The sequence below is a fragment of the Patiria miniata genome, unplaced genomic scaffold, assembly GCF_015706575.1.
Source record: "Patiria miniata isolate m_02_andy unplaced genomic scaffold, ASM1570657v1 HiC_scaffold_7, whole genome shotgun sequence".
Classification (NCBI taxonomy): domain Eukaryota; kingdom Metazoa; phylum Echinodermata; class Asteroidea; order Valvatida; family Asterinidae; genus Patiria; species Patiria miniata.
Genome location: NW_024037074.1, coordinates 14,249,334 through 14,270,488, shown reverse-complemented (window position 1 = coordinate 14,270,488; position 21,155 = coordinate 14,249,334). Strand labels below are relative to the sequence as shown.

General features: G+C 40.1%; 1 protein-coding gene and 1 long non-coding RNA gene across 2 annotated transcripts; both read right to left on the bottom strand.

The window, feature by feature from the left end:
* Nucleotides 1–2,261: 2,261 nt before the first annotated feature.
* Nucleotides 2,262–10,436, bottom strand: LOC119744795. The gene is made up of 4 exons (XR_005273592.1): nt 7,974–10,436; nt 7,430–7,520; nt 4,604–4,717; nt 2,262–2,776 (listed from the first exon to the last, which is right to left on the bottom strand). It is a non-coding gene; the product is annotated as an uncharacterized LOC119744795 (long non-coding RNA).
* A 728-nt stretch (nt 10,437–11,164) lies between these two features.
* Nucleotides 11,165–19,360, bottom strand: LOC119744974 (heterogeneous nuclear ribonucleoprotein A3 homolog 2-like; the record flags this gene model as incomplete). The annotated part of the gene is given in 7 exon segments (XM_038221198.1): nt 11,165–11,805; nt 13,285–13,410; nt 14,184–14,354; nt 14,477–14,602; nt 15,006–15,213; nt 17,270–17,542; nt 19,262–19,360. Coding segments are annotated over 7 exon segments (1,572 nt in total).
* Nucleotides 19,361–21,155: the final 1,795 nt, after the last annotated feature.

Genomic DNA, 21,155 nt, shown 5'->3' with positions numbered 1-21,155 from the left:
TATCATCCCCCAATCGTTTATCTATGTGCATGTACACAACACGGAGGTGAAATTTCACGTCCAATTCAGTTTCCCACATTTTTCGCAAAAAGTTTTCCCCTGTCTCTGAGAAAAAAAAAATGCCCAAATAAAATCTCAGCTCCGAAAAGCCTTTCCAGAGAATGATTGATAGCCGCATTGTTCAAATTGATACAATGCCACTCTTGTTCGTTACAAAGCATATAAATTTGGGTTCAGCTGTAGGCCACCGAACTTTAAGGCCTTTGAGAACTTGCCGCCAGTAATTGGAAGATTCTTAGATGATAAACAGTGATGATAGTATCTCAGCCAATGAAATGAGCCGGTTCCCGGCAAATAAATATGCCATTGGTTGCTTTCATCACGGATCGTCTGATTCATGAATATGACTTCCTTCCACGCACAACTGGAGTGATTAGCTATCTGAGCCACAGGTGCATGGCTGCATGCCCATCACATTCCAACCTGGTTGCTTAGAAATACTGTTGCTAGGAGGCTCCCCTGTGACGCCTGGGACTGCCGGTTGCGCAGCCAGAAATCTTGTATGTGACTATTTTGAAACCTTGTATGTGAAAGCGGCAGCTTAGGAATGCTGCCGCTTTCGGGAAATTTGTGCAGGCAAAGTTTTTCATATTTTGGAAATTGGAATTTGGATGCAGTTTGCATTTCCGTTAAATAAAAGGTTGTTTTTTTTGTTTTCTTTTAAAGAAAATCGGAGCCCCCCCCAAAAAAAAATACAAATAAACGATTTTCCTCAGGCCTTGACATTTCTTGAAGTGATTCGACAACACTTGCAGAATGCAGACGATTAATTCATTTAAATTATTTTATAGCCTGCAGACTTCAAAAGAACATGGAAACACTGGTAGTTAAACTTAAAGTGTATACAAGTGTACTAACAAAGTAAGTATATATGTGACCGCAGTTACCACACATTATACCGGGCAATGTGTTCTCCTCCACTGTCTTTAATTTTAATTTTTTCACAATGTCCCCGTACGGTGCATCTTTTTCCAGGGGGCGAGTCGGTCAGGAGGCAAGTCGGTCAGGGGGCGAGTCGGCTAGAAGGCGGGTTGGCGAGGGGGCGAGTCGGCTAGGGGGCGAGTCGGCCAGGGGGCGAGCTTGTAAGGGGCGAGTCGGTCAGGGGGCGAGTCGGTAAGGGGCAAGTCGGTAAGGGGCGAGTCGGCCAGGGGGCGAGTTGACCTGACACCGCTGGTTCACATTTTATCAGTGGTCCCAAGAAATTGATCATCACGTTTTTAGCATGCGCGGCGTGGCCTGTAAGGCTATGGAACGCCAAAAAGGCATTTAATGAGATCATCGAATCGGTGATGCCGTATATACTTAAATTATCGGCGCCACAAAAGAGTGGGTATTTTTTATTTCAAGATTTCCGTCGATATTTTTTAAGTCATTTACATTACGACTAAATATTGAAAAAAAATTCAAATCAATACAATTTGTTTTGCTGGAGTTATTGTCTCTATAAAGAGTGCACTGTAAACATAAGTTTGTCATTTTGACTAATAAAAGTTAGTACTGCCCTACGCCTGAAATGATATTTTGTCTTACGGACTAATCATATAAGTCACATGACTAAAGTTCCGTTTCCTGTAAAAACATAAGAAATAGAAGCAATCAAATCAAATAATGTTTTCTAAAGGATTTATTTCATTGTTGATCAAGGTATATTTCCACGCTCAAAAATAGTTTATACCAAGTTATAAATTAACAATTCTTACAAAGTTCCAACACTCAGTGAATATAACAATGTAGTACTGCACCCGTGATGTTAAAAAGACGTGAGGCATGAATTCACTTTCATTTTTTTAAATCTTGAAATGATTAAATAATGATGTCTGTTGACAAGCGATATAATCTCATTAAACCCTAATCTCAATTAGTTATAAGGAAAGTTGTGAATAAAGTACATTTTGGTATATTTAAAGACATAAATACAAAGAATTTGTGAACGTTTAGGGCAAGTTCGCGCAAGGACTATAGTTAACCATTGGTCGACTAACGCTTGCCCGAACTCTGTCTAGTCGACGATGGTTGACTACGCTAGTCGACTATTTGGAACCAGCCTACTGGAACCAGCTTCGCTGGTAACCATAGCCGCGCGCGTTCATAACGTACAGCAGGGAGCCAGGATCCAGACGTTTTGCAATGACATTTTGACCAGCGTTCGACTAGAGACGTTCGCACTTTGCTATTACTGCGCAGGCGTAAGGTACGTCACAAATCGACCACTAGTCGACTAATGGTCCTTGCCCGAACTTGGCCTTAGCTATAAATTATGCACTAAAAGAAAACAAATGAGAAAAAAGGGGAAGGTTGGGCATGTGACTAATTTCATTATTTTCAAATCACCGACCCATAAATTATCTTGATGACCGACAGAATGTTCTCCAAAATATATATAGTTATTTTTGTGGTAAATTTACAATTATTTTTTTTCAACATATCTCCCAAATGTACCAGAGAATATTTTTGCCACCTGATCTTCCCCATGCAAGTTGCAAGATAATGTCAACCTTGACCAACATGAGGTTTTCACTTTTTTCAGTGTGGTATCTCCCTTAAATTATATTGAGCTAAATAAAAAAATAAAAAAAAACACACACACACATTTTATGAAGTCTTTTTGTAGTAGGGTGGTGCGGATTGAAGAAATCATTCGGCTAACTGACTGAACACCGTAGCCCCCAGTCTGTCCTCGTGATGCATGATGCTCAGCAGATGTCGCGGATGTTCACTGAATGATGGACACAAACAAAAACGGTGAGGGAAAAGTTGGAGTCCAAATATTGTGTATAAAAGACGAGCAGCATACAAGACTGACAGGCAAAAAACAAACACTCTAGAGCCTGAACAAAGCAGTGGTGCGAATAGAATACTATTATTCAACAGCAAACGTGTGAACTAGTCTCATTTAAAGGCGTGATCATAATTTTTATGGATTTAAAACAATTAGAGCTCAAACTCGTGTATGCCGAAGCAGCATTTGAATCACAGAACCGTTGTTCGTACATGAAATTGAATATTATTTAACATGATTGCACATCATGGACAAACAAAGCATAAACTTAAAAAAAAAACAAAAAAAACCGTGAAATGCTAAAAAGCCCTATAATTAGTTTTAAGTATTTTATGTCAGGCCGAAAATGGCGGGTACTGGTACCGCCCAAAGCCTATTCTGGCTCCCTTTCCCTATAATTGTCCTTTTATGGGGACAGGTAGCTAGCAGTAAATCCTGAAACATTAGGAGGCTTTCCCCCTAATGCATGCAATTTATGTGCATGGCGTGCATAGTTCTTAATTCCGCCAACCTCTTGATATGAATTATCATATATCGCGCAACCATCCCATTGCAGAATGCCACAAATTAATGTGCAGTTTCGAATGTGTAGCAGTGGCGTAGCCCCATGAAACCTTGTCGCCCCCCCCCCCCACTGAGATTTCGAGTTTCTAAAAAAATTATCATTGATCTACATGACGCCCCCCCCATGAAAGCCCCCCCCCCCCCCCCCCCCCCCCCCCCCCCCCCCCCCCCCCCACTGAAAAATTCCTGGCTACGCCACTGATGTGCAGTGATGATGAACTTCGACTTTTGCTGATTTCAAGGCGAAAGTGTCTCTGGCAAATATCAATTCATGTACTGTTCAGTATTTCAAACCGAAATACTTGAAAGTTGCCTTCATGGAAACACTAGATATTTTGCGTCTATATTTTTGTACAAGAGTCGGTTTGTTGACAACCGTGTGTTCAAGTTCAGTGTATCGTCCAAGCACAAAGCTGAATAATGGTTCCAAAATAAACCGCCACGCTGCGCGCGCAGAGGTTATCCAATCAATGGTTTAATGGGAGGGGGGGGGGAAGGTCTACTCAAAGCCGTGACACAATGTCTATATATAATTATGTACATGTACGTACATAACATACGCCCTATTTCAGTTTAAATTTATTTTCATATAAACAGTTCACTGCAAGAACTCATGATGTAAACGGTACCGGTATGAGGTTTACTAATAAAATTCATATTTGATTCGACTTTTAAAGAATTTACTTCATATTTAATTTGGTCAAAAGTTTTACCCGGGATAAACATTCACTAAATTAGTTCTTGTGTCCATTGTATATTTTATGAATACTGACTTGTCAATTTTTTTTTTATACAGATTTGATTAAAGATGAAAATACATACCTTTTAAAAAGATCAGTTTAAGATAAAAGTTCAGACCTTGCTAAATCAAACCCAACTATTTGAACAATCGTTTCAGAGACAGTGTCAGGAAAGCCGTTTTCTTTTGTTGTAGTTTGAATGTCTTTCAAGAGGTTATCTGCGGACAAGGCAGAACATTAGTTTGATCAGCTGTTCGTAGCAGTGCCGGTTTTGACAATGGTGGAATAGCTGTATAACTTCACCTATTCATCTATTTGAAGACTGTGGAACTGAACTAAAATTGGATGGCATTAGATTCTGCAAATCAGCCTCGTTTGTGTGGCCCATCTGATCATACCGGATTTTGGTTTGACATCTATTAGCCCATATGATGATAGAAACACTATTTATCTCACCAACCTGATCAATGAGTAACTGCATGTGGTTTGCGATCCACCAGCCTCTGGAATTGGATCAGACAGTAGTCATGGACATCATCCTCATGTCTCTGTTCTATTTCCAGCTACGAACAAACTATCAAGTTTTGTTTTAAAAACATGCAATTTGTTAACTCGTGAAAAACGCATGAAAATCATGGACATTGTGTTGTAGAAGGCATCACGGAATGTTTTATAGGTCTCGTCACAACGGAAGAAACCCTTTTGCTGACCAACCATTTGAGTGAGCCTCTGTGGTTCAAGGGCGGATCCAGAACACAATTTTTTTGGGGGGGCCCAAAATTTTTTTTGACCCCCCCAAAAAGTGGGTCAAAAAAATTACGGCGTGGGGTTCGGGGCCCGCTTAAGGGCCCCGACAAATTTTTGGATTCTAGATGCTCTGTGGTGCGATCTGAGGCAATTTCTGACCACTTTAACCTATGTTTTTTTTAAGGAAAAGATGGTGGTGTACTCATTGCCTGCCTTTATTGCGATGTCACATGAAAAAAAAAAATAGTCTCGTTTTTTTTTGGGGGGGGCATGGTCCCCTTTGGCCCCCCCCTTGGATCCGCCCTTGCTGTGGTTCTCATCCAGATCCTGGTGCATGTCTTATTTAACTGATTATTAGGATGGAGCCGTATCATAAGCCTTCCGACGCCTCGTAGACCCGACGTCTCAGAAGTCCGAAATTTCGGACTTAGAGGCGTCGGACGTATGAGGCATAAAATGTATTTATTCCGCCTAATAGGTCCGACGCCTCATAAGTCCGACGCCTCATTAGTCCGACGTCGGAAAAACGATGCGCTTTTCGTCGGACCTACGAGGCGTCGGAGCTATGAGACGTCGGAGCTATGAGGCGTCGGACTTATGGGCCTTTATTTGGTTAGGGGATGCGATTTTGTCAGACTTAGGGGCCATTCAGAATTTTCAATGTTTTAAAATTTCGATCTTTTTTCCAAATTGTGGGTGGGTGGGTCAAGCTAAAAAATTGAAAATCGAAATTCACTTTCCATGGAAAAAGATTTAAAAAAAAATTTAAAAAAAAGATAGATCTTTTGACTTGCCTGAACTACGCGCAAGCGTTCCGATATCGCGATGCGTGTTTCTTTTCCAACTTCGTCCCCTGTATATGCACTGTACATGTACGTCATGTACGTGTATATAGACTTGGACGCCGGGCGTTTGTAGCGGTTAGGCCGTGCAGAGGCAGCAGGGTACCAGAGGTGTACTAGATCGGCTCTATAACGCGCCGCGGGCGTAATTTTTTTTTCCTAGGAGGGTTAGGGGCAATGTCACGAATAATTCAGTTTTTCCTTTGAATCATTGCAAGACTTAGGTTCTCGTTCTATTTTCCCCTTAATTTAAAATTATCTCAGTGATAAATTTGGAGAAGAAAAATGGCTGATGAAAATGAGCAGCGACGACGTGGATTCGAACCAGGGATCTTTGTATCCATAGCTCATCTCGCTATCCACTAGGCTACTGGGTGGTAGCTCGACGACAACCGTTCTTTAAAATGCTTTAATGTATTGTAACTAGTTGAGTAATTAACAACAATGCTGTTGATGTCATTGTCCGTTCTCATGGATAAACATGAATTATTCATGACATTGCCCCTAACCCTCCTAGGAATAAAAATTACGCGCGCCGCGGGCGTCTATTACCAATCGCTATAAAAACTGACTATTCAACCACTGGACTTCAAGACTACGAGGACCGCAGCCCGTGATGTGATGTCTGCCCAAACCTGATGTTTTTCTTTCGCTCGTACCCCCGCCCTGCAAACAGGGGGGGGGGGGGGGGGGGGGGGGGGGGGGGGGGGGGGGGGGGACGAGCGAATGTTTTTCTCAGCTACCTCACGTGACAGGCACAACCTCGTATGTCACATGTCATCCACCTCATCCAGAAAACGACAAAACCACGGTCATCTTTGTGGCTTCCAAAACTGCAACCTGTCATTCCCAACAGCATATCAGCTGGCAAAACACAAGAAAACTGAAGGTCACCAGTGCAAAAGAGGAAGACCGAAAACTTCACGCCGTCACTGAACTAGACACACATGTACATGGGTATACATGTTCATGTTCAAGTATATGTACATGCAAGTGCATGTACATGTACATGTACATGTTCAGTTTTTTATTAATCGAAATTAGGGGTGGGTGGGTGGGTCAAAATAATTTGGAAAAAAAGTCGAAATTTTAAAACATTGAAAATTCTGAATGGCCCCTTATATGAGGCGTCGGACTTATGAGCGGACCCCATTAGAATTAGCCTCATATTATATGCCCTGAAATACTGAGTGAGACTCATCTATCAGAAGCCTGAGAGTTGTACTTGCAGGTCTTTCCTCTTGAGTTCATCCTTTCTTTGTTCTCCTTCAAAATGAAATTAAGTCCTAGTCTCTTTCGTCATTTGAAAATTAGATAAACTTCCTTTTGATCCTACATCTTTCCTTCTATCCTGTAGCATTATGTGCAACTTTCAAATACAATAGCCAGTATCTTGTATTCCTTCACTTGAACATGTAATTAATTAACTTGATACCGTGGTGGTTTGTGGGGAAGTTGCGTAAGGGGGGGGGAGGGGTAAGTCAAGTCAGTTCCTAACTGAAGTCTGGGATGGAACCTGAATTTCCACTTTTTGATACGGTGGACTTCTCATAGAGTTCCTAGTTACAAACTACCGTTAAATGCAGTTTGCAAGCAATGTAGACAACATTGCCGGAGAAAGCCCCAAAAAACCCCATCGCGAAACGTAAATGTTTATGCACTTACTTTCCCAAAACACAAGTTCATAAATTTCTTACCAGTATGGTTGATTAATGGAGGCCAGAAGCTTTGGCAACGGCCTCACACACCACATTCATGTGCAATCTCCCACCATGATGTACAGCAGTACTGTAAATATGTGCACACATTGAACCAAAAAAAAAAGTTGGAAAGATTAAATTGGGCATGGATCTGGGCAAAATATTTAGCCGTCAAACATTGGGAAATTTTTAGTTCGCCCTATTAAAAAATTGTTCGGAAGATTTTGTTTTAATGAAGGAAGATGCGGGAAAACTTTCAAATTCATCTTTTAAAATCTAATTATAAAGAAAATGGGTATGGGCTTTTTTTTTTAAAGGTGTCTATTGCTTAGAGCAGAGATGCACAAAACAAATTCCCTACATACATAATACATGTACCGTACGTGCCTAACAATTGTAGAGACTTAACTAAATAAATAGCGTACCTTAAAAATGCACTTCATTTTTTTGTCAGTATATCTCTGACATTTGACTCAGCACTGCATACGAGAGAGTAAATCCATTATTAATTAGCACAATTTAAGGAACTTTGTTGGCCTACCTGTGGCTACCTATACGAATGGCTAATCTGCATATGTCTCATCCTCAGCGTGTTCTAGGCAAGTATGGCATCTGCCCCAAGATGAAACAAGCCTTATTAAACCACTATCTGCTCATTCAACTAAGATTTATCAAATGTAAGTTGTCCGACATCAGTGATTCAAGCTAATACCTCTGTAATAATTGATACCTCTAAAAGTATGTTTTACATAAATATTAGCACACTGGCATTTATTCCGAGTGCTTGGCCATCAAAACACAAAGACTTACTAAAAGAATGATTACATAACTTTTTTTCCCACACATTCAAATATTTTCCTCGTAATGTACATACTAGTATCTAATCTCTATTAAAAAAAAGTCAAGAAAAGCATTTAAGAAAACATTTCCACCACCAGAGATATTCAGTTTCCACTGACACATCAAAATCAGAGGTAAAGTACAAAACTATATGTATATGCCTCGGTAATTTCCATGTTTAAACATTTTAAGTATGATGACTTGTCTTCGGTCTGAATAAAGTTGAACATGTTTAAGGTCTACACAGCTGCCCATTGAATTCATATACTTGAATGTATGCACATGTGTGGTTCTAAAAGAAAAGAATTTACATGCACAATTTGTCAAATATTTTGTCCATGGATAGGAAAGAGCTACATGTAATTACTCAAGTAAACATTAAAAGGTACACATGCTACAATGTGGCTGCTGTATAAAGAACTGAAATATGCTAACATTAATCAACCTAGTCCTATTATATATACAAGTATAAAAAAACATATCATGCTTTCCTTAGTTAAAATGTACTATTACATCTTTCACTAGGGTTGACAACCAATTTCTGCTCTATTGACTTAACCTACGTTTACACATAATCTAAAAGTGCAATCTACATGTATACCATGCAATGCCTGAAACCACAAAGCTTTGAGTTAGTTCATTATTTTTAAAAGTCTGGTGTAAATATGCTATCAGATAATTAAATTAAAATAATTCCACTCAATTTCCAAAAAAAAAAAACACTGAAAGAAAAAACAAGAGGCTCACAATGTGCTTGTATGATTTTACATTCATCAACAAAGCACGAAACTGCTACAATAATCAATTAACATAAATGTACACATAGAAATTTAAAACACTCAAAAAAAGTCACAACTTGAAAGCTTTCCAAAGGACCAGAAACTGTAAAACTAAACACTGGACTAGCCCTCCCCTAATAACTATTTCGATTTCCTGAAAACAAGTGTTGACTATCTTAAAACGTTGCCAAAACTCTGAGCCTAGCTGCTTGGTGTACTTTTGACAGGAACCTGGTTCTTATTTAATTCACCAACCCCCACCTAATAATCCAAAAGAATTCGCTCATGTAACATTTTGTATCAACACCAACTCAAGATTTTCCAAGCAGAGTTCCAGGCTTCTAGTACCAAATGTGTCAACGTCATTGCTTTTATGTATCGAAAAAGCACAGGATGAAGTACTTGATATACTTCAAGCTACCCTTGCCCAGCGAATGTGTAATTGACTTGACTAATTCAGTGGGGTTTTTCAATCAGAAATAAATTAGAAAGAATTAAATCAAATCTGGTGGTTGTTTTTTGATGTTTTTAGGACAAGTACATACATAGTCTTGCGGAAATCTCTTACTAGTTCTACTTCAAACAAATTTGCAATAAAAAATGAGTTAAAGCGTGGACATATCCTCTCTACAAACAATGAATTACTGCTCCTTCATTGTTTAACCAGTATAATGAAATACACGTATTAAGTAACAGAAACAGGAAATTATTTAAATGCTGACATGATAGAATGTAATTGTAACAAAATACACATTTTATGCCAAAAAACCTAAGTCATTCTATAAACTACAAATACATGTACATGAATCCCACCAATTTTTAACACAACTCTGATATGAGTGTTAAACTATTCTTAAATAAGTTTTATTGGAATAACATGGAATTCAATGATATTGAGAATTTTTCAGGCCTGTTGACATCAGACCAATGCCACAATGTAATATTTACAAATTTTTTTCTTCAGCTCTGAAAAGAAATACAGCCTACATGTTGTGGATTAAACGTACAGTTTGTGAATTCTAGCTAGTGTCTAAATACACGAAGTACAACTCCTAAAACCTGATTCCATTTCTATGTTATGAAATACATCCATTTTGTTTGATCTGTATGTAGGTACAAAAAATAACATATTCCAATTTTTCTAACTAGATAAGAATTGAGGCTACATAAAGCTACAAAAGTATCTGAGGACTTCAATCATTTCTCACATCTATTCTAAGTTCTATGATACACTGTACATTTGGGTCCTGCCAAGCCTGAGAGGTGAAACACAACTATGAGTCTGATTCTGACTGTGTGTCACCATGTCTGTCACTGTGTGTTACTGTCTCTCCCTGCTAGTAACCTGTCCCTCTGCCGGGGGTAACTAACCCTCCTATAAAAGCCTGCAGTAAACAGTAAAACTTAAATATTAGAACTGAGCACAAGAAATAGAAAACAGAAAAGGGAAAAATATACCAAGTCACAAGAAATTTGCAGTCAGCAGATAAAATTATTCACATTTTTCCCCGTTTTTCAAACATAATATATATATCCAAGTGAGACTCGAAACTGGCAAATATGCAAGGCAGCTAGCCAAAAATGGATTCAGCTGATGGTCTGTTGGGGGGGGGGACCCAAAAAACTTTGCACATTAAATACTTCAAAAATTGCTGCATTCAAATTCTAATTCTCTAAATCTAAAGATGGGAGCCTAGGAAGAAGTGCACTTTTACACGTTCTATGGTGAGAATATGAACCAGTGGCGCACCGAGGGGGGGGGGGGGGGGGGGCCTTGGGGGGCTTGACAACCCCAGAGGTTGTCAATTTTTTTTTTAGTCCCACAATTTGACCTTGGTCATGGCCTATTTTCGAGTAGTTTACTAGGAGTGCAAGTGGCGCCACCAACGTCAAAATAGTCCGGCCCCCGAAAAAAAAACCCCAATTTTTTTATGCTGCCAAAAACGGGCAACATTTTTTGAAACAAAATTAAACTTGTCAAAAATTCGAAACAAAATTGTGAGCCCCCCCCCAAGCCAAATCCTGGGTGCGCCACTGATATGAACAACCCTAACGACATGAAATTCTATGTACTTCACCTTTCAAAACCGTTCAGACGCCGGCCTGGGTTTGGTTAGAACCTCCTGCCACCACCTCCCACATCAGAACTGCCGCTGTATCCACTGTTTCCTCCTCCTGATCCATAGTTGCCTCCCCTCCCATAGCCACTCCCCCCACCACTGCCCATGTTCCCACCTATCATGTTCCCACCAACGTTATTCATTCCACTCATCCTACCACTCATGCCTCCCCCCATATTGTTCATCCCCCCACCCATATTTCCCATCCCCCCACCCATGTTTCCCATCCCTCCACCCATATTTCCCATCCCCCCACCCATATTTCCCATTCCCCCACCCATGTTTCCCATCCCCCCACCCATGTTTCCCATCCCCCCACCCATATTTCCAATCCCCCCACCCATGTTTCCCATTCCCCCACCCATGTTTCCCATTCCCCCACCCATATTGTCCATTCCTCCACCCACTCCCCGTCCAATGTTACCCATATTGGTACCAGTACCCATATTGCCACCCATGTTGCCACCCATGTTACCCATATTGCCACCCATGTTTCCCATATTTCCACCCATATTACCACCCATATTCCCACCCATGTTACCCATGTTACCCATGTTACCCATATTGCCACCCATATTACCACCCATATTCCCTCCCATATTCCTCCCCATATTGTTGCCATATCCATTGCCACCTGTATGGGAAAAAATATAAGAAAACTGAGCCCAGTGAGCCATTTGAAATACTAATACTTCAAATCTAAATTTACCATATCCATGGGCCACACATGTTCCCAAGGGGCATTTAGTTTTTGCACATGCGTGACATTAGTGCTTATTTACATAATCATGATCTTGTTTATGACACACATGAAAATTCGACCTTCATTCATGCTGCTGGTCCTCCTGTATAAGCTTTCAGGAATAATTCATATTTACCCCAGGATACAATAAACTCTTGCACTACCAATTTTTACTGTTGATATTTCAAAAAAAAATTGGAAAATGTGGTGATTTTTCTTTTCTTTTCTTGCGCATTTTTTAGCGCATTGTAAATCAGTATAAAATAAATGTTAATTACTATCATTCTTAGAATAAGTATAAAACAAAAAGTAAACTTTTCCTGGGATGTAAAGAAACAAAAAAGGTGGAGTTGGGCAGTGGCGCACCCAAGGGGGGGGGGGGGGGGGGTGTCAGGGGGCTTGAGCCCCCCAATAGGTGTTTTTTTTTAATTTTTTTTTTTTAGTCCCACGAATTGACCTTGGTGACATGTACAGTATGTGGCCTATTTTTGAGTAGTATAATAGGGGTGTATGTGGCACAGTATAATAGGGGTGTATGTGGCGCCTCCCCCCCCCCCAAAAAAATTATTTATAAAAAAAACCCTCCCCAAAGGCAAACTCTGGGTGCACCACTGAAGTACATTTTAAACATCCGTGTTTAAAATGCGTGATTTAAATATATCACGATGAGAACAATAAGTAGAAAATGGAAATATGTCATTAGTCTTCCAATAAATTTCCAAACTTGGATTGTACTGAGGTTTGTTCAAGCATAATTTTGGCCACGCTAAATCACCATTCATGTGCCCATGAATTCAGCAACTTGTAAATGTCCACATAAAATCTACGATTTTCGATTGCAAAACTATGGACATGACAAAATCCTTACAACAAGAATCTCGGGCTGTTCGGAAGCTATTAATGTTTCGAAAGATCTTGCTCGGGTGTAGAGAGGAAGTTTATACATCGGTGAAAAGGACTGTTACTTCATTAAAGTTTATAAGTTTAAACTTTTCGGGTATATGGAGGATAAAATGGCCTTGTTTACATCGCGATTTTCGCGTTGCCATGCACCCTCATTAGATATGCAACGCAGTATTACCCCCTGTGTTGCATGAATCTATTTTCTGAATCTTAACATGCCAAGATCACTTCTAACCCATTTAGCGTTTTAATTCTTGAAATGTAGTACGTTAGGCTCATTACTTACTGTGATGAGCCAAAAAAGGAAGGATTTTTTACAACATTTTTTAACTCTTCAAAATAGCTTTCTTGTAGCTTGAATTTATTCATTTTCTGAAATAAACTCAAACCACTCAAATCACAGATGTCAGACATTAGTAAAACAACTTATCGAAAACCTGTAAATAGAAAAATGACAAATGAACTCACCACTGTATGGAGTCTGGCCTCTGTTGTTGAACTGTGTGCCTTTCATGGGGCCAAAGTTTGAACTATCCCCACTGTAGTTCCTCCCAAAGCTATTGTAACCACCACTGCCTCCACTATTGTTCCAATCTGGTTATGAAAAAAGTCAACAAATCGTTTGTTTTTACACTCATTTTCTGCCTTAAATATTTAGCAACTGCAGTTGATCAATAACATTAGCAAAGCAGAACTAAGGGAATAAATGTGTGCTTCGGAGGTTTTTATCACTCTGTTTAAGACCACTTAGAGTCTGGGTGCTGATAATTACCCGAGCCGGAGGCGAGGGTAATTATCAGCACCCAGACTCTAATACCGACGGAGCACATATTTATTCCCATTCATAAATACCTTTTCGGTAAGAAAAAATCATATAATTCGTTCGAAACATCCCGATTTTGTTCAACAAATTCACTTTATGCTTTTTGAAACATCCCTCTTGCAAAATAATGGAGTGTTCAGCTGGCGAGTAAGATGTAAACAACCCTTTTATGGAGATTGACGCGCGCGTATCATGTTCTGCGCGATGTCGCACAGAACGCACCTGGCGCGTTGCGTTTTGAATTTAGAACTTTAAAATTCTGACTCCCTGGTAGTGTTGCGCATGCCTACGTGAGGATTGTGAACGTTCAACGAATGAAACGATAAGAGGCACTGGATTTTTAGGAGTCCACATTTTATTGTGACACTGGAAAAGTGTTTAAGACCAGCTAGCCATGTCTTTATCATCCGTTTAAGACCGGCCACGTGACGGGCTCTCGACCAATAGGAATGCGTAAACTGTCTTAGGTATTTATGAATAATTAATAAATATTGATATATCAAAGTTGTTAAGAAATTAACAAAAAACCTAACTTTTTACTTACTGTTTCCAAAGTTTCCACCATCAAATCCTCCCCCACCTCCACCAAAGTTGTTACCAAATCCTTGGCCCCCTCCAAAGTTTCCTCCAAAACCTTGCCCACCACCAAAGTTTCCTCCATTGTTGAGACCGCCGCCGAAGTTACCTCTGTCATTGCCAAAGTTATTTCCAAAATCTGTCCACCAGAAAATAAAACACATCGCAACTTTTAGTTTGCAATAAGGCCAAATAAAAAAAAAAAAATTCAGCGTCCCCGCTCGCTTCCTTTTTGGAGGCCGCCTCCATTAAAGCACTTACCCCCACCTCTGAAGTTACCACCACCACCGCCGAAGTTGTCAGGACCGTCTTTCTTGGTGATCACATTTCTGGGCACAGCCTTCTTAGCTTCACACCGTCTATCGTTGATGTAGTGAGTCTTTATTGCTGTTGAAAGGAAACATCATTTTGTGAACTTGGAGTACAATATTCATACAGCTCTATGCTGTAAAAACATTTGCATAATCAAGGGGGAAAAAACAGCATCAAGCTTCCCAATCAATAAATTCTCCACGTAAAAAAAGTTAATGCAGGAAGTACAATTTTCTAATTAAAACACTTTCAGTTCATCAAGATAGTTGTAGAAGGTTCAATGACCCCTAGCCCCAGAATAGTCTTGCAAGTGATATTCCTGAGTGCACAAAAATTCAAAACACTTCATTAAATGAACGGCATAGTGTTGTAACAGAAAATCAAAGCCTGGTGTTGGGCTTGACAAATTTAGAAAGATGAAGGTTTCAGTAAACTTAAATGAAACCATTGTTGCCAAAAGGAAGAGACTTCTACCTACCTACTATTTTGTTGACGATATCATGGTCATCAAAAGTGACAAAGGCAAAACCTCGTTTCTTTGTGGTCTTATCGGTGGGAATCTTGACTTCTGTGACGACGCCATATTTACTGAAGTACTCCCGAAGGTCTTCCTCTGTCGTTTCTTCCCGGATGCCTCCTACGAATGCCTTCTTTACTCTCTCCTTGGCAGCACCTTCACAAGAATCCTGGCTTAAAAAAGAGCACAAACATTTCCATACACATCAATATGGTGTGCAAATATTGACTGCTTCAAGAAGTGTTGTAAAACTAGTTTTCTGAGGTGATCCATGTAATGGAACGCTCCATGGATCACAGAGGGAGGCTACACGAGTACATGAGTTGGAGCAGTGAATATTTCTTTTATAACACTTCACCCACAGATTTAGTTTGATTCTATAAGACAACTGAATCTGATTCTTTCAAACAAAAATTGTTGGAAAGTTACGAGCACTTTTCCAAACTACCTCTTCATGAAAAGTAGCACGTGGGAACATGTACATGTGCAACACGCACACCTGTATGCAAATGTGCAAACAGACCTCTGGTTGCTAAAAGTCAATTTCTATGCACATAGAAGTACTTTCTCAGACCGACGCAGCCGTTTTACACAATGTAGTCTTTTTGGCTGTACACTACAAGATAGTAATATAGCAAATGCCATGCTACTCGCTGTGAAAAACTGACCTATGATGATGCCGTGTGGACCCTTTTGAGTTAACCAAATGTTGCTCTCTCACAGGCTATCGACTTTACAAGCGAAATTGCAAATATTGAAGTGTTTTGGAGAGTGTAGCAAAACAAGGGATGGAGATCAAACATTGTGGAGTGATGTATGTATTAAACAATACTACAGCTGTCTATCACTGGACTCTAATCAGGGCTCGATTTACCCGGGTGCACGCATGCACCAGTGCACGTAGATTTTTGCTTGTGCACGTAGCTTTTTACTGAGCATGCACGACGTGCATGTAACTTTTTTAGCCACCAAAATACTCATTCCATGCATATATTTACTATTTACAAATGAGTGAGAATAAGAATAAAGTTTGTTGAATACTTGACCAGATAGTGTACAAACGTGTTATTTCTATATATCCATAAATTATTCCTCGCAGCAGATTCAGAGTACGCGGTAAAATTTGAAGATCCCGACGTTCTGCAACCTCCTCCGATCATGCATGCGATTTACCACGTGATACATGCTGCGGATAATTTGGTATCGCACTGACGCTCCGGGCATTCCTTATGTCCGGATCATAAGTGTGATTCCAAATTATTAGCTGCGTTTATCACGTGGTCTCGTTATTGGCCAATCGGACGCCACCTATCACATGCGCCACATGAAGCAGACGGGTAGCTCGGAGGGCTCCGATAATTTTGCACGCAAATGACCCTGGGTAACTTGTGTCACTTGTCAGGTTAAAATCTAATTTCTACACGTTCGTATGGGTCTTCATCAACGGCAAATTTCATCGAAATGACACATACTGAACACGCGGGAAGGCAAATTTAGCTTTCTATGTGAGTACTCAACATATGTACGAAATTATGTATGGCGGATCAATTTCGCCATGTTCGAAATGCCACAACAGCGTGGCGTTGTATACAACGCCACGTTCACGGGTGTACTGTCTGTAGAAAGTTCGATAAATCAAAGAGAAAGAATGCCTTCAGAGAAGCAGACGGGTGTAAGTCAATTATGGTGCATGTGGGTTTTTCTTGGTGCATGTAGGTTTTTTGGTCTACATGCACCAGTGCATGCCACTTTTTTTCGAGCCCTGACTCTTATTATAGAAATCTCTCAATTAAAGGGGAGCTGTGTACTTTACACGTTTACTTGTACATTGTATATCAACCATGTAAGGTACATGTATGTATCATGTTAAGAGTAGGATCGCATGCAGATGGGGAACTCACAAAAAATAGGGCCTATCAGGGAAATACAGAACTTTGTACAGCAAAGTCTTCTACGTCTTAGTATCTCGCAAAGAAAATTTAAAAAAATGAGGAATCAGCTGATCCAAGGAAAGATGTGTGCCTCAGAATGACAAATTCAAACCATCCTTGAAATTATTTAATTTATTGCTGCCAATGTGCGAGTTAACCTGCAGAAAATGGTATCAGCTTGGCAACAATTTGAGAATTGTGCAGTGGACAAAGAATGGAAGAAAGCACTGGGTACATATCACTGCAGCACTTTGTCAAAGCTTGATTAGGCCTACATTGTACATGTATGCTCACCTCTCGTGGAATCGCCCTCTTAATTTCTATTGTCTTGCCATCCAACGTGGGGCCTCCTTTCTCTTTGAAGTCGGCCATGACTGCATCCACCATGGCCATCTTGGTGAAGGTAACAAAGCCAAAGCACCGTGACTTCTTGGCTGCATCCCGGATAACACAGCAGTCTGTCATATCCCCGTACTGGCCAAAGTGGTCTCGCAGGGTTGCCTCCAGAGTTTCTGAATTCAGACCCCCCAAGAATACCTTCCGAACCTGTTCACGCTCGGTGATATCCTTATTATACAAGTAGGGAAACTGGATTTAATTTCTATTTGCCTACAAAGAATTTTCTGTTATTCAGCCATACGGTTTTCTAAAACAGCCAAGATCTGTCAATCATCCCAATCATTCAAAGTTATGCCAATCAACGCTGAGGGACTATACCAGGGTTCTGCATTTCATATTCCAGAGTCAACCACAGCTGTTGCCTGTCATTCATTAATCTGTGGAGCTCGATCTGCAGTGTGTGTGCTCTTCACCCATGGCCGCGTACTGCATCTGGGTACTTCAGAGAGCTCCAAAGATTTTTGAATGACAGGCAACAGCCGCGGTGCACTTTGTCAAAGTTGACGCACACTCAGTAGATAATTATAGCTCTAGTCTGGTTCCCTGACCCCATTGGCCTTTTGACTTTTTTAGGGGGGGGGGGGAAACGTCTGGTAAATATCAGAGACGCCATGCCTTTTGAAAACAGTTGGAATTCGTTCCCAAATAACCATGATTACTGGATAACTAGACCTCTGATGGTACCGAATTCAACGGGTTTTTTTGCTATTCAGCAGTCATACTATAGCTGGGGTGATTTTCAAGCGACAAAATAATTTCGATCTTAAATTGATTTTCTGCTCCCCTAGCAACGGGACTTTCCGCATAAAAAGGCCGTATATAGAATGTGTGACTGTAAATACGGAGGAAGTCCAGTATTTCATGGGACTCAATTATGAGTGTCGTTGTTATTGACGTCACGTTCTTGGGTCTACTGCACAGTATGAAGTATGTGTCATGTCATCTGGGTTTGAAGAACAGGGAAAAGGACCATTTTTGTGGAGTCCGTTTTGGGACTCTGCCATTTTCGATCTGCTATGCACAACGTAATTTTGTCTCCAGCTCTAAATGTCAAATTCCTGGTGAGCATTGGGGCTGTAGTTTTCTAGCCCCATAAATGTGGCCATTTGCTGGGCTACCCCCAAAATAAGGCCAGGGGAAATCTTGGAACATGTACCCAAAAATGTACATTTTGATTGTCACATTTAGACTAATTTTGTAGTGATATTTATAGCGTTAGAAAAGATGTCCGGCATTTTTTAGACATCTATTTTTCGTGTAAAGTGTAATTTTGTAATGTAGATATGCAAACGTGTGCAAACGAACCTGGAAATACACAAAAAATAGACGTCTGAGGAAGGAGAGACTACTTTTCTATCGCTTTAAAGAGGGTGAGTGTGCTTCTAAAGCGTATTAAAATAATTAACTACAAAGTCTAAACATGAAAATCAAAACTTAACAAAGTTCTACATTTTCGGCTACAAGTGTGGCCGGGGAATGTATGCTTTGCATCGCGCAACAGTACATTATTACGTCTTTTTGGCGAGCTGAATACGCTGCGCTGTATACATGGTATACTACAACAAGTTGTCAGTTAAACTGACAAAGGAATTTCGTCTATCACAGTCATGACAGTGCATTTTCAAAAGCAATAGCGTACTGTCTACTGACCACCGAAAAATCATCATGCTAGTGCTAGTAGTTGTAACCATGGAGGTAGAATTATGTTGTAACTCACAAGTCACAGAGCCTTCTGTTCTAATTCTAGAACTTAAGTTAAAGTAGGCCTACGCGCCTTCGACATGTCATGCATGTTCATGATGTTGGGGTCGCTTCTTTTCTTTTCTTTACCAAATCGTATCGACAATATAATTTATAATTTATAATATCCTTAAATACTGTACTCACCTTTGGGTCATGTTTTAGAGTCGTCATGGCGGGTTTTGGGGTAAAATATGGGGCTTTTGAAATTTGACTTCTGCTCTTTTCCAGGTTCTGTTTTCATGCGTACGTACACGACCGACCGACCACGGGGAGTGCTTTTTTAATTCTATTTCTACAGTACAGGCGCCCTCTCGGTACTCTCTTATCTTTGTTTCAGGCCTATATGGAACGCCAAAGAGGCATTAAATGTGATCATCGAATCGGCGATGCGCTTGAGCAATCGGTGATGCATATGAACCATGCATATTCTGATATTCACGATCGGTGACGGACTTTCACGACTGAAGGGACATACCCCACATCGAGATTTCTGCGATGTCGCACATTTGTTTGCACATTTGTTCGCACATTTCTGCGTATAAATCTCGATGAATGTAACGTGTATTTCTTGAGTTGTTGCCCCCTAAAACGAGTTTGTTCTGTATTTCAAAATTGAATATTCAGTGATTTGTCATGATGACTGTGTTACATTATGAGATTTAATTCCATGAGAAACCATCAAACATACCCGAAACAAATATAGTATTTTATGCGTGAGAAATTCAAAACCAAATGAAAAATGAAAAGTCAACGTATAATTATGGATAAATAACAATACACTCGTTGTTTGAGCAATAACCCGAGCTCACCAGGTCAAGCTATATTAAGTTGTAAGTTTAGCAAGTGATCGGTCTTGATGTCTTACAGGAGGAGATTAAGTTTTGTGAGAAACAGTAAAACAACTAAAACAATTCTGTCGAGAAAAAGCGCGCTGAATAAAACTAGTGGTCTCGCCCCGCCAAGACATACATCCGCACGCCGTAGAATATGTTCAGTTTCGTTCAATAGAGGGCGCGCCACATAAATAGTGGTCTAGTCTCAACAACGCGAAACACGGATGCTGCAAAATTGAACAAACCAAGCTGAAGCCCGCGCTGATTTGAAGCTTCTGGAGAAATGCAGAATCGGTGTCGTTGCAAATGATATAGGACAATCCAGGAGGTGTGCAAAAAAGTGTATTAATTAAAATTCCGATTCGAATGAAAGTCACTTTTAATTGGAGACAATGAATGGAAAAAACACCACATTCCAATATTTGATCATAATATCATAACACAAAAAGATTGAACAAATTTACGGAAACCGTGGCAATTAAAAAAACATTGCGACAATAAAAACTAGACTATGTTACCACCATAAAATCTAATCGTCAATGCCGACTCTGACATGCCCAATTAAGGTCATAACCATTGAGCTCGAAATAGAAGAAAAATTATTCCCAGTCATAATCACAAAATGTTAACTTTTTATGTCACCGAGTTCATGACAAATGAAAGAGTCCCAAAGTGCAAGAAGGAACTTACGGTCTGTACAATATTTTACAACACGTTCGCCCTTTAGCAAAGGAAGTATATTAGTCAACACGACGAGGGTGACACTGCAATAGCTGTGAACTGAAGGCATCCGCCGCTGCTGTTGTCAAGCGGATGACTGGTTCGAAAAATGGAGCGTATTTATATGGATCCTAGCACAAAGCACCCACTAGAGCATCACAATACAAATTCCTACCATTCACTGATCATGGCTATAACTGACCTTAGACGTTTTGAAGTCTGGAAATGATTATTTTCTGGACTGTGACTTCCCTAAAGCTTTGAGAAATTTGGTTTGTTTGGGTTGAGTGACAAATATAATATATAGCGTAATTAATTATGTGTTGTTCCATCAATTTTTTTGGCGGGAGGGGATGGAACTGCTTTAGCTTCTTAAAAACTTCCCAACGGGTAACCTTTTGGTTGAACTACAGTACCTCGCAAGATTTCGTTGCGAGGACACTCACTCTTCCAAGCCCAATCTTCGCTGATAATTTACTTCGTCT